The 19,828-nt window shown below is 43.4% G+C and overlaps 1 protein-coding gene across 8 annotated transcripts in view; it reads left to right on the forward strand.

Annotated features, from left to right (window-relative positions):
- Nucleotides 1-956: 956 nt before the first annotated feature.
- Nucleotides 957-19,828, forward strand: part of Kyat3 (kynurenine aminotransferase 3) — a 33,855-nt gene continuing 14,983 nt past the window's right edge. For 2 of the 8 annotated variants that reach the window (XM_026784156.1, XM_005357375.3), the window contains exons 1-9: nucleotides 975-1,101; nucleotides 1,405-1,545; nucleotides 4,281-4,380; nucleotides 13,478-13,536; nucleotides 14,281-14,425; nucleotides 14,684-14,833; nucleotides 17,227-17,313; nucleotides 17,731-17,856; nucleotides 17,948-18,068. In XM_026784156.1, coding sequence (XP_026639957.1) covers nucleotides 4,282-4,380; nucleotides 13,478-13,536; nucleotides 14,281-14,425; nucleotides 14,684-14,833; nucleotides 17,227-17,313; nucleotides 17,731-17,856; nucleotides 17,948-18,068 — 787 coding nt within the window. In that variant the 5' untranslated portion in view covers nucleotides 975-1,101; nucleotides 1,405-1,545; nucleotide 4,281. Of the gene's footprint in view, nucleotides 1,102-1,382; nucleotides 1,546-2,097; nucleotides 2,120-4,280; nucleotides 4,385-13,477; nucleotides 13,537-14,280; nucleotides 14,426-14,683; nucleotides 14,834-17,226; nucleotides 17,314-17,730; nucleotides 17,857-17,947; nucleotides 18,069-19,828 lie in introns of those variants that run through there. The other 6 variants (XM_013350054.2, XM_013350057.2, XM_013350056.2 and 3 more) reach the window with 6 other exon arrangements.

The following is a 19,828-nucleotide window of genomic DNA, read 5'->3' on the forward strand; positions in this document are numbered from 1 at the left end:
AGAGAGAGAGAGAGAGAGAGAGAGAGAGAGAGAGAGCGCTGCACCTACCGGTGCCCTTCCCTCAGTTCCGGAGAGACAGTCCTCTCAGTCTGCCCCTCTCCTCTCTGCCCTGAGAGGTAACCATGACTGCTCTGGACTTTCCCGAAGGTCTCTGGCTATACTTTTTCTCATACCCTATAACAAAAATCTCCCCACTCATGGATCCGTCCGTTCAAGGGCTTCCCAGCGTCCTTACAGTCAGTTCTTTAATGATCACGCCAAAATACGGAAGAGGCTAGCTGTTCCAAGGGCAACGCATCCAATCAAAGTCTGATTTTGCTCTTTCCTTCCAAGCATGATCGCAACGCTCAGTCACTCTTATACCCGCCACCGCCTCGACTTCTTTAAAAGCAAGAGGAAGAAAATCTAAACCCCAAGATGAACTCTTAACAGAAACTCACTTTTCGACTCCCTCTCTTCCTCCCCGCAGCCCGCCACCGTCCCGCCCAGGCCCCGAAGCAGTGCCTGGACCTCTTCTTTTTTCCCTTAGTCCCGGTTTCCTCCTTAGAGACCAGGTGTCTTCCATCTTCGCTCTCGCCTCCTCCGCCCATTAGGTCTTGTATCACTTTACAGTTCCGAAGGAAGGGTTTCGTCTCCCTCCTCTCGCCCTTTAGATGGGACAAATAGACACCTACAAGCCCTTTTGTACACAGCACAGGAGGAGCGACTTCCACAGTCTCTCACCGGAACCCGCTCCAAATCCACTCGCAGGCGAGATTTACCTACAGACCAAATCAGTCCTGACCCAGCCCGTTTCAGCCCGTTTCAGCCCGAGGCCACGCCCCGTCCTCCCAGACTGGCTGCTTCATTCACACTCTCACTGAGCCCTCCGGGATTGGAGAACCCCGCAGCCAATCCGTATCCTTATCCCGATGCCAGGGGCCAATCCCCAGCCAGATTCAGGCGCCGCCTCCACCCTGCCCCCTTCACCCTCCATGAGGGTCCCTACTGCACCCAGCTGCAGCTGGAACCCAAAGTAAATTTCTCCGGGACCCGCCCCCTCCGCGCCACTTTACGACCTCCGGACTGAGGCCAGGGTCGCATTCGAACCCGACGATCGAGGTGAGTGGGCGCGGGACGTGGTGCGCGGTGACGCGGCCCGGGGAGTACCGAGTTTGCAGAGCCGGGAACCACAGGGAGAGCAGCGGGCTGGGTCCTGGCCGGACCACAGTGGAGACTACGGGATCAACCTTGGGGTTGACACAGTGGTCTTTGGAGAAAGAAGGGCTCCGAGATAACTCGACCTCAGTCCTCTCTTGTCTCTTTTACTCCTGATTGTGTAAATTGATGTATTTAGAACCAATCGTGAAAGGATAACACTGACTCCAGCTCTTCCTTGATAGATTTTTGGTTTTTTTGTGGCAGAGTCTTCTGTTCTCGAAGTAATTATGTAGCAGAGGGCGATCTTGCACGTTTTATCCTCCTGTCTTCTCCCCGTGATAGAATTACGCGACTGCTGGTTTTATTCGGTGCCTGGGTTAGAACCTAGGGCTTTGCCAGGGACAGGTAAGCACCCTACTCTTGAACTCCCTCTCCAGTCTGGGTAACCGACAGTTCAAGGTTGAAAAGGGAAACTGAAGCAGTTAAACCCGAAGGGTGAGTCTCTCTTTCCCAAGGGTTTCCAAGATAAAAAAACAACCTTATCAGTCGTGTCTGAAGGCCCAGCATTCCTGCAGACCTGAGCCTCCAGCCACTGTTTGGTGTCCCCTCCGTTCCTCCTTCCACCCCAGGGCTCCTCAGCACCACGTGATCGGTCGGTGCCCACCTGGGAAGCTTGCACACAGCGCAGCCAGTCGGGTTTAAATCTGTTGAAGTTTTTGCCAGTGTGCTGGGTCCCAACTCCAACATCGAGCGGCCACGCAGCTTCTCTTGGGAGAAATTTGTGATCACATGAATCCCACTTCCCCCACAGCGTTCAAGCCACTTTTGAATGGTGCCGCGTAACTCATGCTGATAAACTTTAAATTTTTCCGTGCTTCCTGTCATTTCCGGCTCTTTGGATTTTCCAGGCCAGGACCTTGTCCACCTGCCTATGTTGCAATTAGTGAACTTTATAAACATTCTGGAAGCCAACCAGCAGGTATGGTGTGTGGTGAAAGCCACTGATACCTGCTCATTAGCACACTTTTTAACGGGTGTCTGGGATAATCTTTCCTGAGCTTTGCAGGAAGATTCTGGACTTTGTTAAATTCACTAAACTCTAAGCATTCTTTATATATGTGTAACTCATAAGGAACAGGTGTATAACATGGGAGTTAGAAAAAGTTAAGTCCAGAGCGCTAAACGTTAAACATTTCTAAACTGAGTTTGAATGCTTTGCCTACCTTTGAGAGTTGCATTTTGCCTTTAATAATTCACCTTGAATCTGTAGGTTGTTCACTGTCTTCCTTTGGAATCAGTCTGCTCTAGAGATGATAAAATTGCAATTTGATTTTTCTGCTGTCATATGGATCAGGTTTCATAACTGTGTACAGTGATTGGGCAGGCGGGGTCATTGATTGGCAGTCTTCTAGTTTTCATCCCAAAACCTCATGCCAGCTACCTTTTTACCTCCAGCTTCATGACCTCTGAATGCATCGGTTTATTTAGTCTATTGGTGAATATCAATATACAGTGTTAATTGCGTTGGAGCAAAACCACATTTATTTAAACAGCAGAAGCCATCTTGAGGTCATGGTACAGGCCTGTTATCCCACGTGGAAGGTGAAGGCCAGAGGATCAGGAGTTCAAGGTCATCCTCAACTGCCAAGTTTGAGGAGAGCTGGGCTACAGGAGACCATATCTCAAAAATTAAAAAATGAATAGGAAAGCTGGGATTAAAGGTGTGCACCACCACATCTGGCCTAAAAGCTTTATATTTAATTTAGATTATCTTTATAGCGCTCCAGTTTTAAATGATTTAAGCATTGTTGATCTCAATAAAAACATCAGTGGGTCTGAGAAAATTTCTCAAAAGAATATTAGTATTTATTTGGGAATTGCAGAGCCCCAAGAGGGGAATGCAGTGCCATAGAAACCTACGGACACATTCATATTCAAATAAGGATTCAAGGGAGTGATCTTTAGGACTTTTTTTTTAATAAGGTGCTGGGATTAAACACACAACCTTGCCTGTGCTAGGCAAGTACCCTACGACTGAGCTGTATTCCAGTCACTCAGTATTTTTAAACAGGCTAGCCACAAACATATGACCCTCCTACTTAACTCTTAGGAATGCTGGGATTACAGATATACAACACTATGCCCAGCACACACACTGGGAAGTTTAAAAAAAAACACAACCCCAAGGAGGATCGCATAAAATACTTTGAAGCACTAATCCTTGTTGTGGAATATTCCTTTACACTGTGTGAAGATATGTCACAGTGTTATTATAAAAAACTGAACATCCAATAGCTAGGCAAGACTTTTAGCCGCAGAGGATGCTGGCAAGGAGAAGGGCAGGGATGCCAAGACACAGAGCAGGCAGCATGAGCATTACAAAGTAAAGGATTGTAGATTAAAAGAAGTGAATTATTTTAAGTTAAAAGAGCTACTTAGATACAAGCCAAAGATATTGACCAAGCTTTCATAATTAATAATAGGTCTCCATGTCACTACTGGGGAGCCGATGGTCCTGATAAAAAATCCGCCTGCAAATCCGTTGACATTACCTTGGTCCCAAGTTGAACACTCTGTTGCTTGTGTATAAGATTTCAGTGTCCTTTCTGCGAGCCTGTGCTAGTCTTTTGTGCTAACTGTTATCAGGCACAAACCTGTAACAACTGTAGCTTTATTACCTCCCATTTTGTATTCGTAATTTTGTGCTGGTTGACATAAGTGACCCCCATCTTTGTTCTAATCACTTGCATATTTCCTTTGCAGTGTATAGTTTTATAAGATACAGAAGAATAGCATTAGGATGATTACAGAAATGAATAATATAGAATAGAATAAGAATCCAAGAGGCAGGAAGGGAAGGAAGTTAGGTGAATTGTCAGAAATATGTTCCACACTGGTGAGATGGCTCAGCAGGTGACTATGCTTGCTGCCAAGCTTGACAGCCTAAGTTGGATCTCTCTTGTGAGCTTCACATGCATGTACACACACATATCTACCTCACAATAAATAAGTGCAATTTTAAAGCTTTTACTGTGTTTATATTTACATATAAGCCTGTCCTCTGCCTCCAGGTAACTAATGGTGACGTAATTGACACGTGACTCCCACATGATTCCTTTTTCAATGTTTCTTTTCTCTAGCATGTTTTTGGCCCAGAGGAGGCTCTCTTCCCTTGGCAGCCAAGCAAAGCATCTAAAGACAATTTTTTCTTCAAACGTCCTTGGAATCTCCACTTCTGCCGTAGGTATTCCTTATCACAGACAGACAAATTATTGTGTATATTTTCTCACGTTGGAGTTTGGAGACAGAGAGATGATGGGAAGGGAGCTTTCTGGATCATGCAGGGGCGAGCTGAGGTTCCAGCTAAACAGTAATGGCATTACGGTTGTTTGTCAAAGATATGCACCAAATGAGTAGGGTGATTATGGGGTAAGGTCTGGGACCTATTTTGAAATCACTCAGTGGTCAATGAAAGAAAAGGGCTGTGGGATCATGGCATTGTCAAATTCATACTCTGATGTGAATGTGAGCATTTGGTATCAGGCTGAGTTTTCTCTAATTGTCCTTTTCATGAGCCGAAAATGGTAGAATGTTAGGCGCTTGGTGCTGTTCACCCTCATTCCAGCCTCCCAACCCTTACTATGTCAATTTTTGAAAGTTCTAAAAGTATAATTGACTTTTAAATCTTATGACTTCTACCTCATGAACATCTTGAATTTCCCTTCCCCCATACATAGAAGACTGAATCCAAGTGATTGTGATCACCCAATAATGGTGATTATACGAAACTATGATACTAAAAGGTATGAGCTGAGTGTAGTGGTGACACACATCTTTAATCCTGACTCTTGGGAAGCAGAGACAGGAGGATCTCTGTGAGTTCAAGGTCAACCTGATCTACACAGAGAGTTCCAGGACAATTAGAGGCTACATGGAGAGACCCTGCCTCAAAAAAAAATAAACAAGAACAACAAAAGTGTGCATGATAGTTAGATTACATGTATGTTTACATGTATGACTCACACTAAGATATGCTGATCCTTAAATCTGGAATATTCTTAGGAAAAAAATGTGTCTAAATGATTTTCATCTACATCTCAGGCAAGAATCACCAACAGGGCATTATTCAAACCTGCTGACTACTTGGCATACAATCCACTACCACCACCACCACCAGCAGAAGCAGCAACAGTAACAGCAGCACCCCCCCCCACCACCACCACCACCACCACCCCATCAGCAGCACCTCCACCACCAGCACCAGCACCCCCAAGCAATGGGATGACTAAGTGACATGTTGACTCTGGGCTTAATTTTTAACAACTGCCATTTTAAGGACTGACCCTGTCATGGAACATTTTCACAATTCATCAGAAGTTTTGCATTAAAAATCACAGCAAGGTTGGGGGAGGGTCTGGAGAGGTGGCTCAGCCTTAGGAGCACTTGCTACCCTTGCAGAGGGCTAAGAATTCACTTCCCAAATCAGACCATTCACAACTGCCCATAACCCACCAGTCATCTTATATCCTTTCTAACCTTTGCAGGCAACTGCATGCAGGGACACCTATACACACACACTCTACACACACACACTACACACACAGACACAAACCAACTACACACACACACTACACACACGCACACAGACACAGACCAACTACACACACACACACACACACTACACACACACACACACACACACACACACACACACACACACACACACATTAATAGAAACCTTAAATTGTCACCCTATCGGAGGATGACAAAGCACACTGAATGGTGTTTGAAAAGCAACAGTGGGCAGTTCAGGGTATCAGAGAGTGCCTGTGCCAGCCAGGATGTTTACTATAAACTATAGTCACTGTGTAGCCCAAACGGGTCTGAAACGTGGTAGGTAGACCAGGCTAACATCAAATTTGTATTGATCCTTTTTCTTCAACCTCCAACACTGTCAGATTACAGGAATGAGCCCCCAAATCCAGTTTAGAAATAATTCCGTATAAGATAGAGCAACTAAGTATGTATTGCTTAAAAGCTTCAGTTAAATCACACACCTCTGCGTCAGATATAATCACCTCATTCTTAAATCTTAATTCAGATAGCCCCCTGAATTTTACATTCAGTTTTCCATCATTGTGGGAGCAGTCTGTGGTTTTGCTGCCATCTAGTGGCCAAATAAAGCAATCCATCTGGTTTTCTGAATTTGCAGCTAATACCTTGGAAGAGCTCAAATCTGTGACATAATCTTGTTAGTGTTTGCTTGAGGAACATTTTTTTACATAGAGAGAAAGGAGGCATCATTTTAGAAGACCCTGACAACCTTTCAAATCAGTTCTGTCTAGATACAACAAACTAGAGCTTTCGCACGAGAACTCAGTGATCATTTATTTGCTGTAGGGATTTACAACGGAGTCCCTGCCTCAACAACCACACAGCATCTCCATCACCCTGAAAACATTCTCCATGTCTCTCTGTGGCCTTACCTTGTGGTGCTGGGAATTGAACCCAGAGCCTTGCAGACACTAAGCCAATGCTCTTCCACTGAGATATAAGCCATTTGCTTATATTTTTTATACATACAATGACTTTAAGTGTAGCATATCTGGGAATCCTTCCTCCTTGCTATGCATGCTAGTTCAGTGTGTGGGTGTGCCTGTTTGCTTTTCTTTTTTCCCCTTTGATAGGCCTTTGTATTGTTTCTAGGTTTGGGCGTCTATGAATAACCTTGCTAAGGACACTTGTGAAAAGCCATTGATTGTAGATGTATGTCTTCATTCTTTTATAAACACCTCGCAGTGATATATATGGCTGATTTTTTTTTTTTTTTTTTTTTTTTTTTGGTTTTTTGAGACAGGATTTCTCTGTGGCTTTGGAGCCTGTCCTGGAACTAGCTCTGTAGAACCAGACTGGCCTCAAACTCACAGAGATCTGCCCGACTCTGCCTCCCGAGTGCTATGGCTGATTTTTAAGCACCTTTAATAATAATTACAATATGTTTAGTTTTTAGGTCACTGCCAAGTCATTTCTCAGACTGCCTTGGCCCCTTTATTTTCCCACCAGGGTTCAACACTATCCCAGTTGCCCTCTGTCTCTGTCAACACTTAGTATCTAAACATCTTAATGGACACATCATAGTGTCACGTGATTTTAATTCTCATATCCCTTATAATTGTGTGGCCTAATGTGCTTTGGAGACAGATTTGAGTGCTCCAATTTTCCGTCCTTCTATGATAGTGAATGTGGGGAGTGTGACTGCATTTGGTGTCATGTGACAGGAAGCAGAAATGAGGCAAAAGCCTGTGGGGTTCAAGTTCCCCTCCATCACCTGTGAGCTGAAGGTTAACGATTTCCCTTTTCTTTTTCTCCAGTAGCATGAGCCCTTCGTTTCATTCCTTTTCATGTCAAAGGGGATGTGGATTTAGTCTGTGTCTCATTCAACTAAGGTCTGGTAGCTTAGATTGCCAATGGCATCTTATATGCTGGAGGAGTCCTCTGCCCTTAGTAATGTCCCAGTGCCATCCTGAGAGTCCCAGATTTCACAGAAGCCTGAGTGACAGCCAAGAACTTCACAAAAGAAACCACAGCATAGGTTGGGGGGTGGCGTACTGTTTCAGTATAGCTTTCCAGTGTGTATAAACAAAGACATTCAGGAGGTAGTCTTAATACTAAGGAGTGAAGGGAGCCCTAAGTGCCATCGCTGTGGCCTTCGAAGCATCAAAATATAAAAGCTAAGTAAAATAAAGGCATGGCAAAATATATATGCACGTGTGTATGTGCTCTCACGCAGTGTATGTAATGTTGCTGTTTCTATTTTTGGTCTCTCTTGTCCTCTAGTAGTTTTTGGCCATCCCCTTGCCTGCTCTGGGTAAAGACTTGCTTAATAACTCCTACTGCACAGATTTGACAGCCTTGACTTCCTCAGCTTCAGCCCCTCCTTTGGGAGGCTTTTTATGGACCTGTCTCATCTCACCTACATGTGTTAGGCCTTGTGGGATAAGTCCTTAAAGTGTATGCACCTGGAACTTGGTGTTGCAGGCTCTTCTAATTCCTCTCATTTTAAGGACTTGCTTTGTTGAAGCTTTTCCTTTTCTTTGCAAAACTCGCCACCTTGTGGTGAAGCAGTAGAGCAGCACCCTTTCCCTTCAACCTAATGGAAGATTACCTTGTGATTTCGATGGTAACTTTGTGTAATCTGTATATGCCATGCATAAAATCAAACTGATGGAGAACTGCACATCACATGGTTAGCTGCATTCGAAGATCATACTAGACCTATAGATGTTCTCTTATATATCTGGGAGTTCATTCTCACCTCCTGGTGCTGAGTCTACCCCAGGAAAACGGGTTTTTGTGTGTGTTTTTCAACACAGGTTTCTCTGTGAAGCCCTAGCTGTTTTGTAGCTCGCTCTGTAGATCAGGCTGTCCTCAGACTCAGAGATCTGCCCACCTCTGTCTCACAAGCACCATTTGCATCTGCAAGTGAGTCTGGCTGTCCTCACTGTGCAGTGTGACATGACCTTTGTCACTGTAAAGACACAACCCTCACCTCAAAGGTGATAAGAGATAACACTTAATTTGGGAGCCAAGTATGAATAACCATGGAACACAGATTCAGGGTACCCCAAAGAACGTGTTCCAGTGTGGTGACAGTCTGATGAATCTTTTATTGTAATGAACAGAGAGAGATTAATTCTATAAGTTCTATGACTCTAGAGAACCCTGTCTAACACAGCTAGTCAATTGATTTACTCTGGTTGTTCTAACAAAGCAAATGCTTAAGAAATTAGATTTTTTTTGTTTTGTTTCCTTCACTGCCTTTGGAGACTGAGAAGGCTGAGCACATTGTAAACAGGAACACTTCGTCCTAAGGAAAGATCTTCCTTGACTTCCAGTGATTTCTTGGGGATGTTGGCATCCTTAACTTGTACACAAATCCCTTAGCCTTGGCCATGCCCTTTACACAGGCTCTCTCTGTGTGTCCTCTTAAATGGGGAACCCATGGGCCAAAGTAGCTGTGAGCCTCCCCAAAAGACCTTTTTGAACTATTGCCTATGCAATGGGCTTATTTCTTTTCTGTCTTTCAAACAACAGGCAAATCTTTGTTTTAATTCATTATGTGAGTGTTTTGTCCACAAGAGGGTGCTGGATCTCCTGGGACTGGATTACAGACAGTTTTGATCCACTCATGTGGGTTTTGGGAATCAAACCTGGGTCCTTTGGAAGAGTAAACAGTGCTCTTATCTCCCAAGCCAGTGAGACCCCAGTGACTCTGTATCTGTGGACACATTCTGAGTACTGAGAGTTAGGACCGCAACCTATGTAATTGAGAGGGACCAAATTCAACCTGTAGCAATGACCTGTCTGATCTTCGCTGTAGGGCGACCACTGCTACTTGACAAAGTTCCAGCATTTCGACTGTGCAGAACACAATTCTCCAGCGCCTGTTTACTTTCATTTTTAACGATTCTCATTATGTGTTATGGGGGTACCCTTATGCTTTTTTCCCTTGGGAAATTTTTTTTCAGGTTTTGAAAGATGAAAAATGTATAAAATGGCAACCTCTTTAAACAAAATAACTCTTTGGAAAAAATCCCCACCACCATGGGACCATATAGGGTGATAACCCTGACTCTTCCTTCACAAGTTAACACCAAGCCGCTAGAAAGTTTACATGAGTAACATTTGCTTGATAAATAAGATATATTTGATAATCAAGATTTATAGATTCCTAAGGTCTACTGTATGCTATGAATATGTTTTATTACCACTGGTTATTAAAGAAGCTGTTTTGGCCAATGGCTTAGTAGAATAAAGTCAGGTGGCAAATCGGAACAGGACATAGAGAGAAAACAGGCAGAGTCAGAGAGATACCATGTAGCTGCTGAAGGAAAAAGGTGTGAGCTGCCAGTCACAAACTTCCTGGTAGGCTACAACCTCGTGGTGATACACAGATTAGTAGAAATGGGTTAATTTAAGATTAAAGGATTAGCTAGAAACATGCATAAGCTATTGACCAAACAGTGTTGTAATTAATATAGTATCTGTGTAATTATTCGGGTCTGGGTGGCCTACGTGTCTGCCCACATACTCAGGTTCACAGTAATATTTCTACCCTCATCTTTGCTCACTTTAAACTTTAGTTATTTGAATATACTAAGTCATATTTAAAAAACTTCAATATTCCATATTAGAGAAAGTCATTTTCCCAAGGTCAGGCATTTAGATGAGAGCCCCCATTTTCTCAGGGGCGTGGAGAAAGTTCCTTAAAAGGGAGTTATTTTTATCTCTGGCTAGAGGAACTTGTGGCCCTTCTATTAACACGTGGCTGGTGCCTATTAACTTGTGAAGGTCAATGCTAGCTTCCTCAACCCCTAATCAGAAGCCACACCCCAGCTCACAGGCCCCCTTGCTCCCATTGAATCTTTTGTGCAATAAAGTAGCAATCATCCCAATTCACCTTCAGCTTGGGTCAATGTCCTTCCCCTTGCCCACTCCACACCTCCACTTTGGGACCTAATCCCCATGGGAGCTGGACTCCCACAGCTTTTCTTAGTTATTTCCACAAGCACTACTGCTTCCTCTCCTGATCAGTCCTATAACCTGGCTCCGTGGCTCAACTGGGACGTACTGGATCCCCGGTTATTGGGGAAGTAATAAGTCAAATCAAACAGAATTAGTAAATCCAGATTAAATCAACAGAGCAGAGTGAGACAACTCCCAGGTAGCTCTCAGGAAGGCTTGAGATCTATGGAAGCTCTGTGAGCAAGGTCTTAAATACCATATAGGTGGTCTTGAGCAGTTCCGGGGGAAGAGCTGCCAGTGGTGGGCTTTCTCAGGGCGGGGTCTGGAACAGGAGTGGGGCTGGGCAGAGCTTCCCAACATCAACCATGAAATCACTATGACAAGAAAAAAATGTATAAACAGAAGAGATGTGTATATATCCAAGCAGGGTCTTCTAAGATCGATCTCTTTGTTTTAAAGTAGTCTGTGCTCTTTGCAGAGGCTGACTTATGTCTCAGGATGAATGACATGGAACAGAGCGACAGTAGAGTTTAAATGCACGTGTGGTGTAAGCAAAAGGAAACCTTTATAATTCTATGCTGTTAATGTATCAGGGCTGGAGAGACTGTTCCGAGATTAAGGCACTGGATAGGGTATTCTCAAGGCCAAAGAAAAGTTACATGAAAGAAACGGAAGACAGGATAGACTCGGGAGGTCTGTCTGGTCATGCCCAAGCAGCCAAACAGCCCAGAGTTTACTTCAGAACTTGCTTAGCAGAACAAAGCACAGCACAGACGGTCAGTCAGTATCCAACCACAAGACCATTCCTGTCTTTGAGTGAGCAGCCTCCTCTCCAACACGTGCTTGCTGCTCGGAAGCAGCCTCACTTTCTATCTTGATGTTCCTGAGGTTTGTCGTCAGCAGTATACTCTCTACTTGATAGAGTGTTCTTTTCTCACGGGCTAAATCAGAAGTCTCTCACAGCCCTCAAGGCTATTGGAAAAAGTAGAGCAGGCAAGCTTGAATTCAAAGGACTTCCTTAAGTCAAAAATGGCTCCAAATGGAAACTGGGCCATATGTGGGCTCCCACAGTACTCCGTGTCTGTATTGTCTGTGGCACCCCATAAAAACTTTTCGTTTTCAGTTCGCAGGGGAACAGTGCATGCAGGAGGGTGCACATGCCGACGAATGGGTATTTGGAGGCTCAGTGTCAATGCTGGGTATCTTTCTCTGTTGTGCTCTTCCTTATTTTTGAGACAGGGTCTCTTATTGATTTTGTCTGGAGTTCACTGTGTGAGATGTCTTGGAGCCCCTGGAACCATCCTATCTCTGTCCCCCAGTCTTGGAGTTACAAGCCATGAGAGAACCTGCCTTCTACATGGGTGCTTGGGATACGAACTCAGGGCCTCATGCTTACCCAGAAAGTTATTTGCCCACTAAGCCATTTCCCCAGCCCTGCTTTTATTTAAATATATAAATCTACTTTGCATTTCTGATCACGTGCTGAGTGAATCATTAAGTTCTCAACACATTTTCAGAAAGAGGCAAAAATACCTTTGTTAAAAATATCCTTTTTCTGTTCTGCGAGGTCTTTTGAGTTTTATAATTCTATTCTCTAGAGTAGCATCGTGTTCAGGTGGGACTTCATCAAAATGCTGTTCTAGAAGTGTGTCAGCCTCCAGAGAGTTTATTCATGATTCCTTTCACTGGAGTTTCAAAGATTACTGAGAAAGCTATTTCTTTGGTATCGTTATTGGAAATAGAATAAGAACAGTGTTCTATTTAATAACCATTATCATTATCTCTCTTCCAGATTGAATTAAAATTGCTTTAATATTCTATTATAAAATTCCTTACAAAAATGCTGTCAATCATTTTTCTTATTTCCACCAAGCTGCTAGCAATGAACTCAAAGCTAATTTAATACTTTTGAGAAATAGTCAAAATATAACTTTTGAATTGAAAGAACTGAAATAGTGTGTATGGTATGGTAATTATAACTTCTAATATTTTCCTACTAGAGTCTTAGCTTGCTTGCTTGCTTGGTGTTAGCAGACCTAGTGGGAATGACTGCTATATTTTAAACTACAACTTACAGTCATGTTTCTTAGGTCTTAGTATGTGAAAACCAGTAGAAGGTAATGTAAGTATGGGCTGTCGAGAAAGGTCATGGGCTCAAATCTTGGGCTGAACCTGTTTGAGATTGTTTTACAAGTATTGCTAGATGTAAAAAGTTCTTTTCTTCTCCATCTTCGTGGCACCTCAGTTTTGCTCATGCATGAATGGGGTTCATAATGCTACGTAGGGCTGATGTGAATGTTAAAATTTTAGTCACGTAAAGCGCGCAGAATGGTGCCCAATACATAAGCATTGCTTCATAGTGTTAGCATCAGTATCCGTAATTGAGCAGTGTAGAACCATTTATTGAGTTCTTCCTGTAGGCCATAGGAGGAGCTTCCTTATAGAACTATGGATGTATAATATGTTATGCAAACTCATGGCATGGCTCAAGATTCTCTTGAAATCTTTTCTGTTGGTGTTATGATTGAGCTCTAGAGTCTGTTTCAAGCCTTTACATTGATTAGCTCTTCATGCTGGGGTGGGATTTTTGTTCTTTTGAGTGTAAAGATATGAGGGCCCCAAGGAAAAACTTTCTGTCGAACAGTAGGAAAGAGTTGACAATTCCTTAGAATTTTGCACTGGGTTCTATAACTTCTTTGCGTGGTACCATTTACAAGGTAACAGAAGACAAAAGGAAGAGAGGCCCATTGTTACTGGCCTCTTTGAATGTTGAATAAAGAATTAAAAGAAGCTTTCAATATTTATCTTTCAGAAAATGGCTTTGAAATTCAAAAATGCCAAACGAATCGAAGGCCTAGACAGCAATGTGTGGTGAGTGTCTTAGACGAATAATCATGTCAGGTTTCCTGTGTCCCTTAAATTGGGTTTTAGCTTCAGCCACAATCCAATAACGAAGCCTTTCATTTAATTCCCCCCATTAATTAAGCTTGAATGGGAGGATGCTGGTCCCTGGACTAGCACTGGATACATAGCCGAGGATATCTTAAACTAAGTTCGACTGATGCTTTCATGAAATTGACAACAGTTTCCTTTACTTTGTTTCTTGAAGTAGGGCCTTGCTATGTATGTAGCCCAGGCTGGCCTCAAACTTTTGAGCCTCTTGCTTCAGCCTTCCCTCCTGGGATTACATTTACAGGCATTAATATACCTACATACAAATATGACTCAAATATGAATGTTGTTAAATTGAGGTTTCTAAGGCATATAGGGTCATTTTTTGAACCATCATTTGCTAGATAAATTCATTCTGTGGGTGGTAACGTTTTTGTTGGGAACCCATTGTGTTTCATCTCTAAGACAAATTCCTATTTTTTTGGTGTTATAATGAGAACATATGATATTTTTTGTTTGTTTTTCAAAACAGTATTTCTCTGTGTAGCCCTGGCTGTCCTGGAACTCACTCTGTAGGCAAGGCTGGCCTTGAACTCAGAGCTCCAACTGCCTCTACCTCCCAAGTGCTAGAACTAAAGGCATGGGTTACCACTGCCTGATCACAGATGATAATTAAGCTAACTCTATAATTTCCTAATTTTAGTTGTTTCCTTTTTTAATCAGGGTTGAATTTACTAAGTTGGCTGCAGATCCTGCTGTTGTGAATCTTGGACAAGGCCTTCCAGATATATCCCCTCCTTCATATGTAAAGGAAGAATTATCAAAGGCTGCATTAACTGATAACCTGAATCAGTACACAAGGGGCTTTGTGAGTCTATCAGAACCATGTGGGGCATACACTGATATGTCAAGCTGGGGTGTGTGTGTGTGTGTGTGTGTGTGTGTGTGTGTGTGTGTGTACCACTCCTCCTTAAAGGATCAACTGTCCCAATCTGGAAACTCAGAAGCCCCTTGCCCTTACCTCTTGGGATGAATCCTCCCCAACTTCCAGCCTTTTACAGTCCTGTTTTGGCCCTGCATTGACTGTTATTCTGAAATTGTTTTGTCTTTATCTTTAATACAACAGGGTCATCCACCACTTGTGAAAGCTCTGTCCTGCTTATATGAAAAAATTTATCAAAATCAAATTGACCCAAATAAAGAAATCCTCGTGACAGTGGGAGGATATGGATCTCTCTTTAATGCCATCCAAGGATTGGTTGACCCGGGAGACGAGGTGAGTAATGAACACTGTCCTAACACCCAGTGCTTCTGTCCCACGTCGGGACCTTCTCCTCATTTTGTTTCTTTCTTTTTCTCTCTCAATCGGTTTTGAGGTCTAGTGGTGGTACATTCAAGCCAGCCTTGAATGTAGACTGGGATAATTACTATATAATGATACTGCATCTTCCCAGTGTCCAGAAGATTTAAGCCCTGTCCTGGTGTCTGTCGCCCAGAGTTCACCCTTTTTCTGTCATCTGCACCTCAGTTCATTCTCATGGCTCTTTTATTGGACAGAGGTGGGAATAAGATGGTACAGGCTCTTGAGTTTTGCTTTGTTTTTTTTTCATGTGTTATTATGTCTGCGATATTTGTTCGCTTTGTAAAGTTCTTAGTTAATTGGCTAGTTTGCTTTACTGTTTTTGAGACTAGCCCAAGCTGACCTAACTTCATACGTGGTTGGCATGCACACCCACCTCCACACACAGAGACACATACACAGATTCAATAAAAACCTTAGACTGTGTGCGTTTGTAAACAAGCTTATATTCTTCCATCTAGAGGTAGCAATCATGTGAATTTATTCAACTGGCCGTTTAAAAAAGGAGAACTGTAGACACAAATATAGCACTGTTATTTATACATGCAAAAGGTAAAAAAATAATTCTTAAATTTAGGGAACTCTCAACATTAATGTAAGAGCAAAAGTTAAAATTATATGACATTTTCATGAAATTGGGTTAGGTTTAAAAAAATATATAAAAGCATGAGCTGAAGAAGTAGCTCCCTGGACTGGCAAGGGGGCTCATATGATAAAGCTGCTTTCTGCCAGGCATAATTTGATCTCCAGAACCCACATGATAGAATAAGATAACCAAAAGCTGTTCTCTGGCTCCTGCATGTGGCCCATGGTGCACACAAGAGCATGTACACAACAAGTAAACAAATAAGTGTAAAAAAAAATGGTATAAAAGCTAGGCAAGTGTGGTGGCACATGCCTGCCATCCCAGAACACAGGAGGTTAAGCCAGGGGTCGGAGATCAGTCAGGGCTAGAAAAGATCTTATTTCAGTGGAAGGAAGGAGATGGTCTTAGTTACTTTTCTATTTCTGTGACAAAATATCATAACCAAGACAGTTTACAGAAGAGAACATAATTGGGAGTCTGCTTAGATTCAAGGGTGAGAAGAGACCATAGCCATCACGGCAGAGAGCATGACAGCAGGCAGGCAGACAGTCATGATGCTGGAGCAGTGGTGAAAGACTTCATGTTGAAACAACAGCCATGAGCCAGAGGGAGGGCCGAGTGGAATGCAGTGGGCTTTCTGTCTGTCTGTCTATCTGTCTGTCTGTCTGTCTGTCTGTCTATCTGTTTGTTTGTTTTTTGAAACAGGGTTTCTCTGTAGCTTTTAGGAGTCTGTCCTGGAACTCTCTCTGTAGACCAGGCTGACCTCAAACTCACAGAGATCCCCCTGTCTCTGCCTCCCTACATCCGCTGCCTCTGCCTGAGATTAAAGGTGTGCACCACCCCCACCCAGCTGGAGTGGGCTTTTGAAACCCCACTGATATACCTCCTGCAACAGGGCCACACCTCCTAATCCTTTCCAAACAGTTCCATAAACTAGGGCCCAGGCGGGCAAACATGAGCCTGCGGAGCCCTTCTCACTCAAACCACCGCAGCAAAAAAAAGAAAGGCAGAACTTCTAGATTGAGTCTGCAGGCTGGGGTGTGATGGCAGCAGACAAGATCAGCCCCTCAATCTGAAGCTGCAGCAAGGGAGGTTGGAGGGGAGTTTGAGAGGTGAGAAATCTGATCCAAGGACTGGGAGGAAAAGGTGCCAGACACCACATACCTGGGGCGGAGGGGCTGTGGGCATCACACAAGAACAATAGCATCCACTCTGACCCCTGACTCAATGGTTCTCTCTCAACATACTGTCTCCAATTAGCACTCTGCTCTAGAAACGAGCACAATGTCATTTCCTGAAATCCTGCTCCTATCACTGTCTGGTATATCAAGTTCCTCCTGCATTTTGTTTTCTAACTTGAAATACAAGAGAAAAAAAAAACCACCCTTACTGGTTTTGCTCAGAACATTCTTTTGAAAATATGATGAGCAGTCCAGGCACCAGATAAATCTGGGTGTGCATCTATAATAATTGGCAATTTTGAATGTCCCCACTGTAAGCCTCTCTGTAGATTTCCCAAGAGACCAAGAACTCCATCTCTGACTCCAAGGATGCCTTTATATCCAGGGTCTTTTGCACTCAGACGTTCGCTCCATGAAGACCGAGCCTGTCTTTTTCGTTGCTGCATTTTGTCACTTGGCACAGCGCCTCTGACATAAGAGGCACCACATTCCGGAGGTGAATTGCTGGCTGATACCCTGTGTTCTTGTTTCTTTTATCTCAGGTGATCATAATGGTGCCTTTTTATGACTGTTATGAGCCCATGGTGAGAATGGCCGGAGCAACGCCTGTGTTTATTCCCCTGAGATCTGTAAGTCCCCAGACCATCCGCTGGCCCGAAGAATGTTTTAAATTACTTTGTCATTGAAGATATAGCTAAGTCTTTTGAAAATAATGAACCCAGTAGCCACGGTGACTCACTGACTCCTCTGTCAGCCTTACGGTGTCACACCTGGCCCATAGATACAGCTGGCTTCTGGGAAGGAAGAACAGCTGTTAGTTGACAGTGTTCATTGTTTCTTTAAACAGGTGTGTACATAAGACTCAGGGCCTCTGGGTCCTCGAGGTTGAATTAGAGCCTAATTATTTGTGCCTGTGTTCTTCATTAGTCATGTATTCAGTTACCTTTGTCGGGTCTGTCTTTAATCTTCTTTCTTTACTAGGTTGTTTGTAAGACAGTAAACATGAATTAATTCGTTTAAATCACATCTTTATTCTTCATGCTTAGAAACCTACAGATGGGACGAAGTGGTCTAGTTCTGATTGGACATTCAATCCTCAAGAACTGGAAAGTAAATTTAGTTCTAAGACGAAAGCCATTATATTAAATACTCCACATAACCCCATTGGCAAGGTAAGCGAGCCTCTTTGCTTACCCAGGCTGGGAGTCCCTGTTTCCTTACGTGTAGTATAACTGGCTGTGCCCTTTCCTTTAATATGTGTAGGTGTATACCAGAGAGGAGCTGCAAGTCATTGCTGACCTCTGCATCAAGCATGACGCCCTGTGCATCAGTGATGAGGTTTATGAGTGGCTTGTCTATACGGGACATAAGCATATAAAAATAGGTACTGATTCGGATGGAGTCTCCAGTCTGAGTGGGTCTGGACACATGCGGAACAAAGGATCCGAGAGGACCCCAGGCCAGCTTTGAAATAGTCTCTGCGATGGGTATCTACGTGCACACTTACGAGGGGCATTTAGATGGAGCGTGCTTGAGAGATTAAAGCTCAGCTTAGTGAATGGATGTCCCAATGGGGGAAGGGACTTGAGATCACACTGTAAAGATGGGACGTGAGCAGAGTAGGTCTTTTGCCAATCTTTGGCTCCTTAACAAGAATCCTGCTGTTCCTCAGTATATAAGACACTGGGGACAGAGCTTTTCATGAAGCGGTTTGTGATTGTCCTGAATGAGTTGCCCAAATAACAGCAGGGAATTATAGAATGGCAAGCTATTGCTCTTCTGTTCCCAGTGGGATTTTACAATTGCTACTGGGCTACCTCACCCAAATACTGCTGTATCAACTGGGCTGGCCCAAGCTCTCAGCTGTAGAACTGTAAGCTGTGCAGGTAACCTTTGGGTCTTGCGCTGTCTTTCCGTTGCCTAGAAACACTCTCCCTCTGGTGTCCATGATTCCCTTGGGTTTTTGTTCCCTTCTCGGTCTCCCTCACCTCCAGCATTAGCTTCCTTCACTTTTATTTTGTTTTTCCCTATATCGTTAAACAGAATCTATGCATTTTTCTTCTAATTTACCAGAAGGATGAGATTATTTATCTGTGTTGGTCTCTTCTAAATTCTTATTTTCCACACATGGTAGAAGTGACTCAGCATGACACAAACCAGAGTCAAGAGAGGAAATCCCAATTGAAGAATTCCTGAATCACACAGTCATTTGGCTACCTCCGTGAAAAATGTCTTGATGATATAAGAAGGTGCGCTCCACTGTGGGCAGTGCCATCCTTAGGCTAGTAGTCCTAGGCATTGTAAGGAAAGCAAGTGAGCGTGAGCCCATGGTTCAGCATTCCTTCATGGTTTTTGCTGTGCTTCCTGAGCTGTTAATGAGTCCCAGTGCTGGCTTCTTCAATGATGTGCTGTGATGGCAAAGTGTAAGCCAAACAAACCCGTTCCTCCCCGAATTTGCTTTCGCCCATGACATGAATCATGGAAAATTAGAAAGCAAATTAGAATATTAGATGATCAGATGTCTTTGCTGAGTAAGATGAATAGGAAACGTGGAAGCGGTAAAGTTGTACACCTGCGTGTGAACACAAGTTCTGTGTGCCGTCATTGTTACGGTGGCGCATTATAATTGGCCACAGAGACGGAAGGAGAAAACAAGGGCTTGGGGCTTGAGGGGATTAGAATGTAACAAGTCTTCCCTGTCCCTCCTGCCTGCTCCCAAGTCAGAACTCACAGACTTATTATTAATTACGAAAGTTCGGCCGGCCGATAGCTTAAGCTTGGATCTAACTAGCTCTTATAATTTAAATTAACCCATTTATATTCATCTTTGTGCTGCCACGTGACTTGTAGCTGTTACCTCTCCTCCCACATTTTTGATTATTTTCTGTCTCTTGGCTTTTCCTCCTCTTTCTTACTGGTGGTCTCTCTGCCCCCAAAGTCCTGCCTAGCTCTTGGGATTTGAACTCAGAACCTCTGAAAGAGCAGCCAGTGCTCTTAACCTCTGAGCCATCTCTCTAGCCCCAATCTTTGAAATCTTAAAATATAAATGGTGTAATTTTTTTTTTTTTTTTTTTGGTTTTTCGAGACAGGGTTTCTCTGTGGCTTTGGAGCCTGTCCTGGAACTAGCTCTGTAGACCAGGCTGG

This window comes from Microtus ochrogaster, chromosome 21, assembly GCF_000317375.1.
Source record: "Microtus ochrogaster isolate Prairie Vole_2 chromosome 21, MicOch1.0, whole genome shotgun sequence".
Lineage (NCBI taxonomy): Eukaryota > Metazoa > Chordata > Mammalia > Rodentia > Cricetidae > Microtus > Microtus ochrogaster.